This window comes from Elephantulus edwardii, unplaced genomic scaffold (assembly GCF_000299155.1).
Source record: "Elephantulus edwardii isolate Elephantulus edwardi_28Jun2011 unplaced genomic scaffold, EleEdw1.0 scaffold00049, whole genome shotgun sequence".
Lineage (NCBI taxonomy): Eukaryota > Metazoa > Chordata > Mammalia > Macroscelidea > Macroscelididae > Elephantulus > Elephantulus edwardii.
In genome coordinates this window covers 5,797,322-5,809,468 of record NW_006399799.1, presented here as the reverse complement: position 1 = coordinate 5,809,468, position 12,147 = coordinate 5,797,322, and the positions used below count along the sequence as shown (strand labels likewise).

The 12,147-nt window shown below is 51.9% G+C and overlaps 2 protein-coding genes across 2 annotated transcripts; both read right to left on the bottom strand.

Moving 5' to 3' along the window:
* Window positions 1–2,011: 2,011 nt before the first annotated feature.
* On the bottom strand, window positions 2,012–7,289 carry ADPRHL2 (ADP-ribosylhydrolase like 2). Its single transcript, XM_006886445.1, has 6 exons — window positions 7,043–7,289; window positions 4,242–4,338; window positions 3,619–3,826; window positions 3,325–3,509; window positions 2,911–3,011; window positions 2,012–2,364 (listed from the first exon to the last, which is right to left on the bottom strand). Exons 1-6 carry the CDS (start codon window positions 7,254–7,256, stop codon window positions 2,072–2,074), a joined length of 1,098 nt encoding a protein of 365 aa, XP_006886507.1. The 5' UTR covers window positions 7,257–7,289; the 3' UTR covers window positions 2,012–2,071.
* A 729-nt stretch (window positions 7,290–8,018) lies between these two features.
* Window positions 8,019–10,946, bottom strand: TEKT2 (tektin 2 (testicular)). Its single transcript, XM_006886444.1, has 9 exons — window positions 10,739–10,946; window positions 10,523–10,648; window positions 10,114–10,319; window positions 9,292–9,435; window positions 9,076–9,190; window positions 8,793–8,900; window positions 8,537–8,680; window positions 8,372–8,451; window positions 8,019–8,235 (listed from the first exon to the last, which is right to left on the bottom strand). Exons 1-9 carry the CDS (start codon window positions 10,892–10,894, stop codon window positions 8,022–8,024), a joined length of 1,293 nt encoding a protein of 430 aa, XP_006886506.1. The 5' UTR covers window positions 10,895–10,946; the 3' UTR covers window positions 8,019–8,021.
* Between the last annotated feature and the right edge of the window lie 1,201 nt (window positions 10,947–12,147).

Sequence of the window (12,147 nt, the reverse complement as noted above, 5' to 3'; positions counted from 1 at the left end):
AAACATGTCAGTTTTTTAACTATGAAAATGACATTTCCTTGGTGCATTTTAATATTTTGATTCCTTTTCTTTTTAAGATCAAGGTTTAAATATTCATTGTTAGTACATAATTTCATTTCTGACCTGGTTTAGGAAGTCTAGTGTCACAGCACATTTGGGGAAAATCCACTCGGAATCCAAAAAAAACGGACTTCCTTTTGAAAGGAAAACCAGCAGTACTGACTGTATTGACACAACTGCAATAAAACCTGTTGTATAAAACAGCGCTGTGCTGACGTTGGCCTTGATGCTGAGGGACCCCGGACCTCTGCACTCCACGGCTCCCGTGGAGTTCCTGAGCTCTTGCTCTCTGTGTCGGCTCTCAGGAGCGGGCATTCCTCAGCAGTTTCCCAGCCCTGGGTTGTCACCACCACATCAGATGCGCTCAGTGCTCCCAAGTGCCGAGTCTCTGCACCAAATGCTGAAAGGTATTTTAAGAAACTAAAGGCAGGCCGTGGTGGGAGCGGGGGGAGACGGACCAAACTTCCCTGGAACATTCCTACAAACTCAGGGGTAGTGGAGCATGACAGCTGGCTCAGGATCCCAGAGGCCAGGTTTCAACATCTGATACAAATTATGAATGAAATAGTGAATCTGTACACCACAGGCGGGACAATGCCAGGCCCAGCGTTGAAGGCAGGGCTGTGGGAGCTGTCCAGGGCAGAAAGTGCCTGCCTTAGCCTGCATGGGCGGGCTCTGGGACGACAGATCCCAGTGTGCCTCAGCCTGGCTGAAAGCAGGCAGGTGGTCAGTCCCGAAACCTCAGGCTAGCCATAGGCATGGCTCTCTTGACTGCAGCTGAGAAGGATGCTCAAGAATGTCCTCATAGTCTGAGAGGAGTTGTCCTTTTTGCTGTGCTGAACTGTCTAGCAGGGCAAAGGCTTAAACTAGTGTTTAAGAGAACAAAATGAGGCATGTAGCACTCAGTCCACCCATGGCTGTTCTGAGAGGATGCACTCTCCCCAGCCAAAAGCCCATGGTAGAAAGGGCCCTCTGTCATCTTTGACAAGGTTCTTCCTGGCCTAGCCAGGTCTGGGTCCTAATTGGGGAGCAACCTATGAAGTCACGCCCTTCCTGCCCACTGCCTTGGCAAAGCACTTGGCTGAGCTGCTAGGGCCGTTCTGAGCGATCGCCTATTGGAACCATCACCAAATCATGCATGCTCTGCTGTTCCTAACCAGCCAGCCAGCGATCAGCTAGAACTCCTAGAGGAACTGACCTCCACAACACAGTAGCTCAACTTGAGTTCCTAGCTCCTGGGGGAGCATAGCCCCAAAGGAGAGGAACAGGGATTAAGAAAGGCAAGTTGCCTGGGGAGAAATGTTTATTCAGGGCAGAGGGAGAAACACTGGAAACAGTGGTGAAATTTACCAAGGACTGTTTATTGCTCAGTGACTTTCACTGGGAGCTTGTAGTAAAACCATTAAGAGAGAAGGGCCAGGTGTGTACCTAGATCAGCTAGATACATGTACCTCTGTCCTTGATCCATACAAACGCGCTGTCTCAGAAACTCTGGCTAGTCAACGCCTGGCTTTCTGAAAAACTGGCTAAAACTCAACAGGGAGAAATGAAGCTACTGCAGATCACTTCGACCTCCCCAAATCCCACATCCAAGATAAGAAAAACCCCCACCAGAAGTATTTCTCCAGAATAAAACCTGCCCTGTTTCCCATGTCTTTTGGCTCAGGAACTGAGAAAAACCCCACGGCTCTTCAACAAACCAGGAGCCCAGCACCAGGAGGCGCCTGGCCCTTAACACGTTGCCACAAATGACGGCAGCATCGTGCACATTTTAATTAATAAAAAAACATGATTCGTATGGCAGTCATAAACAATTGGGGGAAAAAATGTGTTTCTAAGCACGGTCGTCAACTTAAAAGTGTGTGGCAACGTGTTAATCACTGTTCCAGTGACCCCAGAGACCCCAAGCCCACTGGTGCCCCAGGACGACTGAGGCAGGGGAACAAGTCAAGGTCCATTCTGAGGTGTCACTGGTCCCACTGGCCACAGCAGAGCTCAGCAGCTGTGACCCTCACACACTCTTCTGGAAGAGCCGGTACAGACTCTGGGCCAGAATGTCTGTCTCCTCATAGCCCTCACAGCTCTGCTGCCAGCTCTCAGACACCTGCTCCATCCCGTAATAGGCACCAGCAATGGCCCCAGCCATGGTGGCAATGGTGTCTGTGTCTCCACCAAGTGAGATGGAATAGATGAGCGTCCTTTGGAGGCTATTGAAGGTGGAGGGGATCTCGGGGTCAGGTTCCATGCAGTGCAGGAAGCAGTAGATGGCAGTGGGCACAGATTCAAAGGCAGCGATGCCATTTCCTGTGGGGAGACCAGAGGGTGGAGGCTTGCCTTACATCCTATGCCTGGGAGTTCCTGCCACTTTGCTAAGCCAAGACTCTGCTCCAAAAGGGGCTGTGATTAGAGCTAGTCTCCTTGGGTTCAAATCCTTGCTCAACCACTTCAGCTGGGTAACTGGGAAAGTTACTTAACCCCTGAGATGCCCATATATTAGATCTGATTCTTCCTTACGGTAGAGAGTGAAGATAATAATCCACTTCCAGTGCTGCTGTGAGAAGTAAATGGAATCATCTATACTCACCATTCTGCACAGTAATTAAAGCACTACAATCACCAGTCACCAATACTAGTAATAAAAACTGGTGGCCAACTACTGTTTCTAAGTATATTTACTGTTAGGTGGAAGGTCAAGCAGCCCCAGAGCAAGAAGGCTCCATGCCCACATCTCTGCCAAGGGCTGCCTGAGGCATGGTTCTGGCTGTCATGTTAGCCCAGGGCCCTCTCAAGCTCAAGTCTGACTCGGAGGATGACGGAAGGGACAACTAATCCTGGTCAGGGTCTACCCACCGAGCTCAGCCACCACTTCCTCCCTGGTCACCGAGTGCTGCTCAAGCAGCTCTCCGATCTTCTTCAGTCGACTGCAGTACGGACGCTCCTCCATGCCCAGCCTGTTAGTGTGGGAGACACGTCAGGGAAGGGGATGCAGGCTGGGGTAGAGGCTGTACTTGGGGGAGAGGTGCATGTGGACAGCTAACCTGGGGGCAAAGGTAGGGGACTGACCTGACAGGAGAAGAAGTGGAAGAGGACAAGGAATGAATGGATAGTCCTCGCTGCGACCCCAACAGCCAAAGCAAAGAAGCCTCTTCCCACTCTTTGTTTCTAGAATGTGCAACTGGAGCGCAGGCCTCAGCCTCGTGGCAGTGCCAAGCATTCCTGCTGTGCACACTCACACACTCAAGCTTCCAGGCCATCTGTACTTACTCTCTGGCATCTGAGAGGGACTGGGCATCACTCTCCAACTCTTCCATGCGACCTAGGAGCTGCTCCAGGAAGTGTCCACTGGATAACTGTCCCTGCAAAGCCAGGTGCACAGCCAGGGCCTGCAGGATGGCACCGTTGTAGCCCAGGGAAGATGCATGTGTCAGCTGGGCTGAGAGCCGGGCAAACTAGGGAGAAGGTGGTAGAGGCAAAACCCTGTTGTTATAGAACCTGCTGTCACAGAACCTGTGCCACAGAAAAGAGGAAGGCGCGAAGGGCAAGCCCAGCCCTGGGTACCTTCTGCACATCCTGGACACTGCTATAGGCCAGGGAGATGCCAGCCACCCGCATGGCACCCCCGTTGCCATAGGAGCCTTTCCCATTAAACTGGGCCCGGGCGGGCTCATAGACATCACGGCACTTTGGGTTCAGAAGTTTCTTGAAGACAGTGATTACTCCAGCACCATAACCTCTGTCGGGGTCTTTCTTGTACTCCTGAGCAAACCTGAGGGATAGAAGGGAAATGGAATTGGGTTTACCACCTACCTCTTAGGCTTGGAAGAAAGGAGATCTTGCTAGTTTAGGAATAGAACCTTAGAGTGCTGGGGGCCCTCTACTATCTGCCTTAGAAACAACATCCTGCTGAAGGGGGATCCCACACAAGCATGGACATCAGTCAGGGGGAGCCAATGTCTTTTTTTTTTTTAATTTATTTTATTTTATCATTTTTTGTGTGTACCGTCAAATCAGATCTGACTGGTACAGGAGATTGTTCCTCCTTCTCCAGCAGAGCATCTGGTGGATTTGAACCATGCACCTCTGAGACTGTAGTTGCAGCTTCTTGCCACTAGGCCACCAGAGCTCGCCATGGTAGCCAATGTCTTATCTCACTCTTCTAAGCCCACGTCACCTCTCCTCACCTGTGAGCCATGTCCACCTCGTCAAAGGCCTCCTTAGCCAGCAGGGACTGCACCAGGGCCCTGGCCATGGCTGTGTCATCTGTATAGTATAATGCTTCTGTGAAGAGAAGGTAGAGGGGTGTGAATGAGCCACAGACTGCTGCTATAAAACTCTTAACAGTTTTTTATAAAGTGACCTTCCGTCAACCCCTCACTCCTATTTGAGGATCTAGGCCTTGGGGTTTTCCTGAGTCCTTATTCTGGGTCAGTGGCCACAGCCAGTTGATTTTGAAAGAACTCCTCTTGTCCTCTCTGGCTGCCATCACTAGCTTAAGCTGTGGCAAGAACCTCTCAACAATCTTGCACACTCTCGCCTTCCAATCCAACTTACACATTCAGCCAGAATATTATTCTTGCACATAGAATATCACAATCTCATTTCCCTTCCTCACAAGAGCTGGCTGTTAGCTTCAGGACGAGGTCCAAACGCTCTGCCTTAACATTCAAATCCCGGTCTAGCCCCTTCCATCTTCCACTCCACCACTGCCCTCAGTTGTTCCCAGTTGGGGGTGCTCTCCTCCTTTACCCAGTGCTGTCTCCTTCCTTTGAGGGCCTATGGCCACTGATCCGACACTTCTAACACAGCCCTACTGGTTATCTTGTGACTTCTCAGGCTATAATCCTGCTAAGGACAGGATCTTTTAAAAAGATCCTTATAAAGAAGGAAGTAAGGGGGAGCTCTGGTGGCCTAGTGGCAAGAAGCTGCACTGCAATCCCAGAGGAACACGGTTCGAATCCACCAGATGCTCTGCCGGAGAAGGAGGCGCAATATCCTCCTGTACCAGTCAGATCTGATTTGACGGTACACGCACACAAAATAAAAAAAAAAAAAATTAAAAAGAAGGAAGTAGATTGCTCAATGAGTGTACTTTCCTGTTCCTCAGGTCTCCTATTTGGTCATCTTCCGGGTATCTCAAGCCCCTAACTCCATTCCTGACTTCTCACTCTAAAGGGGCCTCACTCACTTCCCTTGGAAGGGAGATCACCAAGTTCTGGGCCACAGCTGCCCTTTCCAGTCTCCCTCTGGCCCACTCCCCAGGACCTTGCTCTTCCCTGTGTTCTGACTTCACTCCTATATCCTCAATTTCTTTTTGGGAGTAACATCCAGCTCCTTTTTTTTTGACCACTGTACTCATAATAATTCTCCACTACTCTCAGTGGAGCTTACCGTCTGCCTGGCCAAATAGCACACATATTCCCTAGTTCATGGATATACATACCACAAGCCAAGCCAATGAGACTCAATTTGGGAATTTTGTTGGGACTATTATGAAGGGAATCTCTTCTGCTGCTGGCTGGTTGAGCTGGAAGTTGCTTGGGGTCACCCCAGGGGAAAGATCCATGGGAGAGCGAGTGAAGCCAACATAGATCTGAGCACTGAAGAGGAACACCATCTTGAAGATATGGTCTGAACCTCTGAATGCTGTTCTGGTGGATTTCAAACTGAAGTTTCTGGGTGACACAGCTAACACATTCAACGATGTGAACTGCTGGAAGTTTGAGTTCACCTAGAGGCTACCATGGAAGAAAGGACAGAAGAATCTATTTCTCAAAACACTATCTGAGCACAGTTCCACCATAACACTTACAGTCTGCCAGGAAGCCAGGGCTGTTGCAGGACTTCTCAGCAACATCAGTCCAAGCATTTTCTTTTTTGCCTACATTGTTTTGCGTTTTCTGTCACTTGCATCTAAACGGTCCTAAAACACTTCTCAACCTCATTCGCGCTATTTTTTTCTCTTCTTACCATCAAGTCTAAAATAAAACATTATCTCTTCAACTTGTCTTGACTTTACAGTACATTTTTCTCCTTCCCTTCACACCAAGTGATATTATTTTCTCATTTTCCATCTCTTCCTTAACCCAGACATCTGAAAATGCTTTCACTAAATTGAGAATCCCGTTTCATTTCTCTGCAGCATGCCACTCAGTAACCAGTGTCTTCATCTTGAAATTCTTTTTACTGGTTCTGCTGATACCGTTCTCTGATCCCCCTCTTGCCTCAAAGTGTTTCCCTACCTCCTCTTCCACCACTCTCTTAAACAGCAAGTGCTCCAGGGTTCTGATTGGGTCTTTTTATTACTACATGTTCTTCAATTGGAATCACCTATTTTACCTCAGAGAGACGCCTGAGCTGAAAAGAGTGAGTGCTCTACAGTGTGGGAACGGCACGTGCAAAGGACTTGTGGCTAGAGGAAGCGCTGTGCGTGAGGAACAAAAATCAAGGCCAAGGTGAAATAAGGAGTTGCAGGCCTGCTCGGGCACGTTCACGAATGTGGCTCTGTCTTAAGGATACTCAGAAATCATTGCAATTTTATTCAGCCCGAACGATGTTTTAGAGCAATCTCTGCTTGGTGGAGAACGAACTGGTGGTGTAATGGCTGTAGAGAACTAAGGGAGGGGGGTGTATGTTGGACCAGGCCCAATACTGACTGACGTTCAGGTTTCTGGCTTGCAGAGTTAAGAAAATGGTGCCGTTCTACCTGAGTTCAGGATTATCAGGGAGATTTCTGAGCTAGACATGAAAAGGTAATTTAAACTAGGTGACTGAGAAATGCCTGCGAGTTCGTGCAGTTACAGATTCATCTGGTTTACACACCAGAGCGCCCCTTCCCCTTCTTGGCTCGCGCAGCCTCGGGCCCTCCATCCCTCCGGTCCCCACTTCCAGGTCGCAGGGCCGGGCTGCTCGGCTGACCCCATGCACAGAGGGCGCCGTCCCCGGAGGACCCGTGCGCGCTCCCGGTGCGCCCGGCCCCGCCCACCTGTCCGCGCGCTGCCCGGCGTGTCCGGGTCCGGCTCCAAGCTCTGCACGTGACGCAGGACTGACGTCAGGCTGACGGTGTCGTGCGCCTCGTAGATGGCGCCCACGCAGTCCCCGAGCAGCGCGCCAGCCAGGCAGCCTCGGAAGCGGGAGAGGGAGCGTGCTGCCCCAGCCCCTCCGCAGCCCGCCGCCGCCGTCATCGCTACCGCCGCCATCCACCCGTGCTCCAGTCACAACTTCCGGTACCGGCGGCCTGCTCCCCACGCGCGCGCCCACAGTGCCTCCCGGTGGCCTGGAGCCTCCGCGCAGCTCGTCGGGCTACAGCGCCTCCTAGTGGCTCGGAGTCGCAAAGCCGCGCAGTCCCAGTGAAGGACGATCCCTTGACCTGATCACTATTTCTAGTTGGGAGGCTTCTTTTCACCTCATTCTCGCCTTGAACGGAACACAGCAGGCCGGGGTGATCACTGGGCACGACAGTCTAGCTTTCTGAAGCCTTGCTAGGTGCCCCTGAATACCCCTGTCGGCCTGGCCACACTCCCTCCTTGGCCGGCCTGGGACCCCCTCACCTTCAACCCCCAACTTCCTTCCCCTATTCTCTCCTCCTTCAGCCTTAATCCCCTCGCTCTGTGACCCCTGTCCCCACTGACCCTACTGTAGGCCTTTAAAGGACAGGCAGGGGTCCAGCTTTGGCCACCTCCAGCACAGCTGGGGTGAGGCAGTGCAGTTAGGGACCCCAGGGGTACTGGCCTAGCCTAGAGTGGGATTCCCTAAAGGAGGGGAAGGAGTTGGTTTTGAAATACAGTAATTTGGGGAGGTGATTCTTCTCATCTTTGCTCCTCATTTCACAGGGTGACCAAGCACCTTCTTGCTCCTACTGGGGTAGCGAAGAACAGTCTTGCATAGCACCCAGGCATTTATTAGTTTCAGGCCCTTTTAAAATTGTCCACCCTTAACTTCCCTCTCCCACTAGCCGCTCTAGGCTAGGCCAGCTCCAGCTGGCGACTTTTGAGTGGACTTAGGGTACGGTTTGTGGTGCGGGTGAAGGTGTCCACCTCTGGCACGAACTTCTCTGCAGGCACTGTTAGCTTCCGGCGAATGTCCAGGCACTTGGTGTCCAGCAGCATGGTGTTGGCCTTGCAGGCGATGTCAGCCTGCAGCCAGGCCAGATGCTTGTACAGCGCATCCAGAGCATCCCTGGGGAAGAAGCATGAATTACCTATTGGGAGGCTGGGCCTGTGGGTCTTCAGGCAGGAAAATAAAACCCAAAGCAAGCAGCAGGCTGTGAGTGGAAGGTGTCTCCCTGTCCCTCCAGCCCCCTCCGCAAACCTACTGTGTCTGTGCCAGTTTCTGCTTCAGGGCAGTTATAGCTGCCTCCAGCTGGTGAACCTCGTCTGTGAGCCCATACTGGGCCTGGAGGTAGAAGGAGAGGCAAGAGTTTACAGTCAGTCACAGGTCTGGCTGCTCTAGCAAGAGCCCCACTGGAATACCCTCTCACCTGATCCCGGCAGAGTTCCACATTGGGCCGGCAGGTTCTGGACTCCAGCCGGGTATGTGCTAGCTTCAGGTTCAGAAACTTCCTCCGCAGATCCTCCTCCAGGTGTCTGATATCCTCCTGAAGTGCAGCGATTTCCTCTAAGGTCTGCAGGGGACAGGGTGCCTGGTCGCCACCAGCCCTGGCTTGCAGGGTGGGTACTGGGTGCTTCGTCCCACCACAGGAACTCCAGACCCCAGGAGGTTAAGTGAAGGCTCACATTCTTCTCTTGCCACTTGAGCTCACTGTACACTTTCTCTTTCTCCCGAAGGCGCTTCCTGAAGGCAAATTCTGTTGCAACCCTCTGGGCTTCAAGTTCATTATTAGTCTGAAAGACAGGAAGTAGGCAGGACAAAAGCAGCCCATGACCATCTGAGGAAATTGTTCAGCTGAGGGAAGGAGTGTCCATGGCTGACAAAAGAAATAAGGGCTTGAGTGCACAGGTGGGCCAACCTGGCACCCTATTAGCCATGGAGAAGCTGAGTCGGGCAGTGGCCAGTCACCTCAGCAATCGTGAGGGCGATGGTCTCCCTCAGATCTGAGGCTGCTTTCATCTCGGCCTCTGCCCGATTCTTGTTGCACTGACTGAATTCATCCCACTGCTGGAGTGTGGAGGAGCTGCAGGTGGCAGGGAACAACAGGGTTACCAGGGTGTGACTTGTGAGTGATGGCGGGAGAGGGAAGAGGGAGGAGAGACTGATGTGAAGCACTCTTCTTACTTATCTGGGATGCGAGTAGGGTTGACCTTCAGAGAGATGTTTGGAGAGTTGATGTTGAGAGACAGGCAGCCTCTGTCAATCTCCAGCGTCTCCATTTTGCTCCGCTGGTCAGAGTTGAGCTGCTGTCGGACTTCCTGCAGGAAGCTGGAGAAGGGGCAGACATGACCTGAAACTGCCCCTCAGTGAGCAAAGGGGACTCTAGGATGACCCTTCCCAATAGGAGACAATGAAGCGGCTGCCTCAGTGGGACAAAGGCCAGCACAACTGAGTGAACTCGCCATGACAATACCATGGCACCAGGTGCTTGCTCATACCCACAGGGACGCATCCATGCTTGTGTGTGCACATGCTTGCACACACGTGTGCACGCACAAGGTCCCCAGACGTGGTGCCAAATGAGCTTCATCTCTCTCTCTTGTTGCTTCCAATTTGCTCATAATGGCTGCTTAGAACAGGGTTGTGAGGAGCATTCTAAGACCATGGCCCAGCTGTAGGAAGGATGGTGTGGATCAGTTACAAATGTTGGTCATGACAACTCTGTCAGGGGCCATTGTGCAATGTTATTGTACAACGACAATCAAAAGGTCAACAGTTTGAATCCACCAGCCTCTTGGGAGGATTACAGCCTCAGAATCCTGATGATCACTGAGAGTTGGAGTCCATTTGACCCGACTTGATGGCAGAGGTTTTGGGTTTGGTGGCCATGAGCATAGGAAGGGTGAAAGCATAAAAGCCGGTTATTTGTTTTCCACATACATGTTCCACAGGCGAGACACTCAACCAAGTCCACGTGAACATCCGAATGTCACTCCTGTCCCTTACCAGAGCTGCTCAAAGGCCTGGTGGATCTTCTCTTGCAAGGCCTTCCTGGCACCGTCGATAATCTCCACCTCTTTGTGTAGCTCATCCTCCACGTCGTCGTCCACCACATCAATGTCTCGACAACTGTCCCGCAGGGTCAGACACTCGATTGCCACATCCAGAGGCAGGTTCTTGGCCTGCAGGTTTTGCTCTGCTGACTCCTTTATCTAGAAAAGGGGCACAGGGAGCCTGGTGGAATCACGCACTGGGAGCTCACCCTCATCCCCATTTAGCAGAGGAGCGGGTGAGTGCCTTACGTGGGCGTGCCACCAGTTACCCAATTACCCCATCAAAGGTTCCGTGACCCAGAAAGAGGAAGTGAGGGGAGTCCCGGAAGCCATGTCTCCTGGCACCCAGCCCAGCTTCCTGCCTGTGTCAGGGTGTCTATCTCAGCATCTAAATCTGTTAGGCACTTGTCCAGCATCTCCTTCCACCGGTTGACAGTATCAATCCTCTCTGCCAGACGAGTCTTATTGTCATATTCATCCCAGATGGTCTGGAAGAGACAGAGTCAGAGCCAGATAAGGAAGGTGCCAGTTGCTGGGTGATCTCTCTTGACTCACCCAACTAGGCTCCAGCCCCTAACCTGGTTGTTGGTCTCATTGCGGAGGATACGGGCCTCCTGGCGGATCTGATGGGAAGCATCTCTCTGCCGCTCAGCATTGGTGGACAACAGGTAGCTATTGGTGTGCCAGTCTGTCAGCCGGAAGCGCTGACTAGGCTTGACACTAACTGTGGTCATGGTGCAGGGATCAGAAGGGTTAGAAATCTCTAGGCCTGGGTCAAGACACGCACTTTCTACTGAATAGAGGGAAGACAAGGTTTTAGAAGGTCAGTTAGGAGGTGCTCTTACAGAGCAAACATCTCCTCTAAAGGAAATGTTCATGCCCATTTTTCTGGAAAAGTACTTTCCTTGAGGAAGCCTAGGGTTCAGTCCTGACTTTACTCGATTTTGTGTGAGGCAGTAACTAAGTTTCCCGTTTACCAGTTCAACCACAGATACAAACTCCTAGGGCCCTGCAGGTCTTTGAGAAAGGGGTGGTGCTGTGTGTCATGTCAGAGCCCTGACCCTCCAGCAGGTTTTTAGAGGCAGTAAATGGCCCGGGAGGAGACTGCTCATCCTTCTGCAGCAGAGGGGTTGGTGGATTCTTACCATTAGGCTACCAGAGCGCCCATTGAGCAGGTGAGAGGGAATAATGGAGTCTGGTGTTTGTAGGTATGTGTCTGCGTGTATGCGTGTTGAGGAGTCTCTTTTAGGCTGGAATAGCAGGAAAAATGGCCTTTAATTCAGTTTCCACCCCCACATCCAGCATCCAAATCTTGTTGAGTCACTTCTTTGCACCCTATCCCCAAAGTCAAAGCCTGTGGGGCCTAAGAAGGGAGGGAGCCCAGTCCTTAATGCAGGGGAGGTCAGACTCATTTTGCGGGGCAGCAGGTTGATTAGGGCTGGCACTTGGGGTGGAGGCTGCCCCTGCCCCTCCCCTATCTGACACACTCCCCCCCCAACCCCACCTCTCTTGGACGGTAAGGGGTTTTTTGACAGCTTCCCCCCCCTTGTGGGAGGAGTCCAGCCGATTCCGCCCCTTTCCAGGGTAATAGTGGGGTTTGTCTTGAATTAATACACCAGCTCTGGGTCTGAGAAAGGTGGAGGAAAGGAAGAGGGGAACTAGACCTCATGTGAGCCCCCCCACTCCGTTGGCCCCGTAGCCTCCTCTTACCTCCTTCCCCCGCTTGCATTATGACCTCCCCTGGCCTCTGGCGAGGCTCTCTGTTGTTAAGCACCTCCAGTTGCTGGGCGACCGTCCCCCTCCCCCAAGGTAACCAGCAGGCTTCAGTCAGCCTGGTGAGTGTGTGTGTGTGTGTGTGTGTGTGTGTGTGTATGTGTGTGCGCGCTGGGACTGAAGGAGGGGACATGAGAAGGAAGGACTACAATATCATATTCATTTTATTTAAACATGAAGTAGTTTTATTTTTAGCAAAAGCTACACCTCGACG

Bases quoted from the DNA above. Each gene is read 5' to 3' on its own strand.
- ADPRHL2 (XM_006886445.1), bottom strand. From the start codon at position 7,256: ATGGCGGCGGTAGCGATGACGGCGGCGGCGGGCTGCGGAGGGGCTGGG. The intron at 3,827-4,241 runs GTGAGGAGAGGT...TCTATCCCTCAG, and splicing joins GAGGTGGACATGGCTCACAG to GTTTGCTCAGGAGTACAAGA. The intron at 3,510-3,618 runs GTACCCAGGGCT...CCTTCTCCCTAG, and splicing joins GTGTCCAGGATGTGCAGAAG to TTTGCCCGGCTCTCAGCCCA.
- TEKT2 (XM_006886444.1), bottom strand. From the start codon at position 10,894: ATGACCACAGTTAGTGTCAAGCCTAGTCAGCGCTTCCGGCTGACAGAC. The intron at 9,436-10,113 runs GTAAGGGACAGG...CCCCTTCTCCAG, and splicing joins CAGGCCTTTGAGCAGCTCTG to CTTCCTGCAGGAAGTCCGAC. The intron at 8,901-9,075 runs GTGACTGGCCAC...CCTGTCTTTCAG, and splicing joins TCGCCCTCACGATTGCTGAG to ACTAATAATGAACTTGAAGC.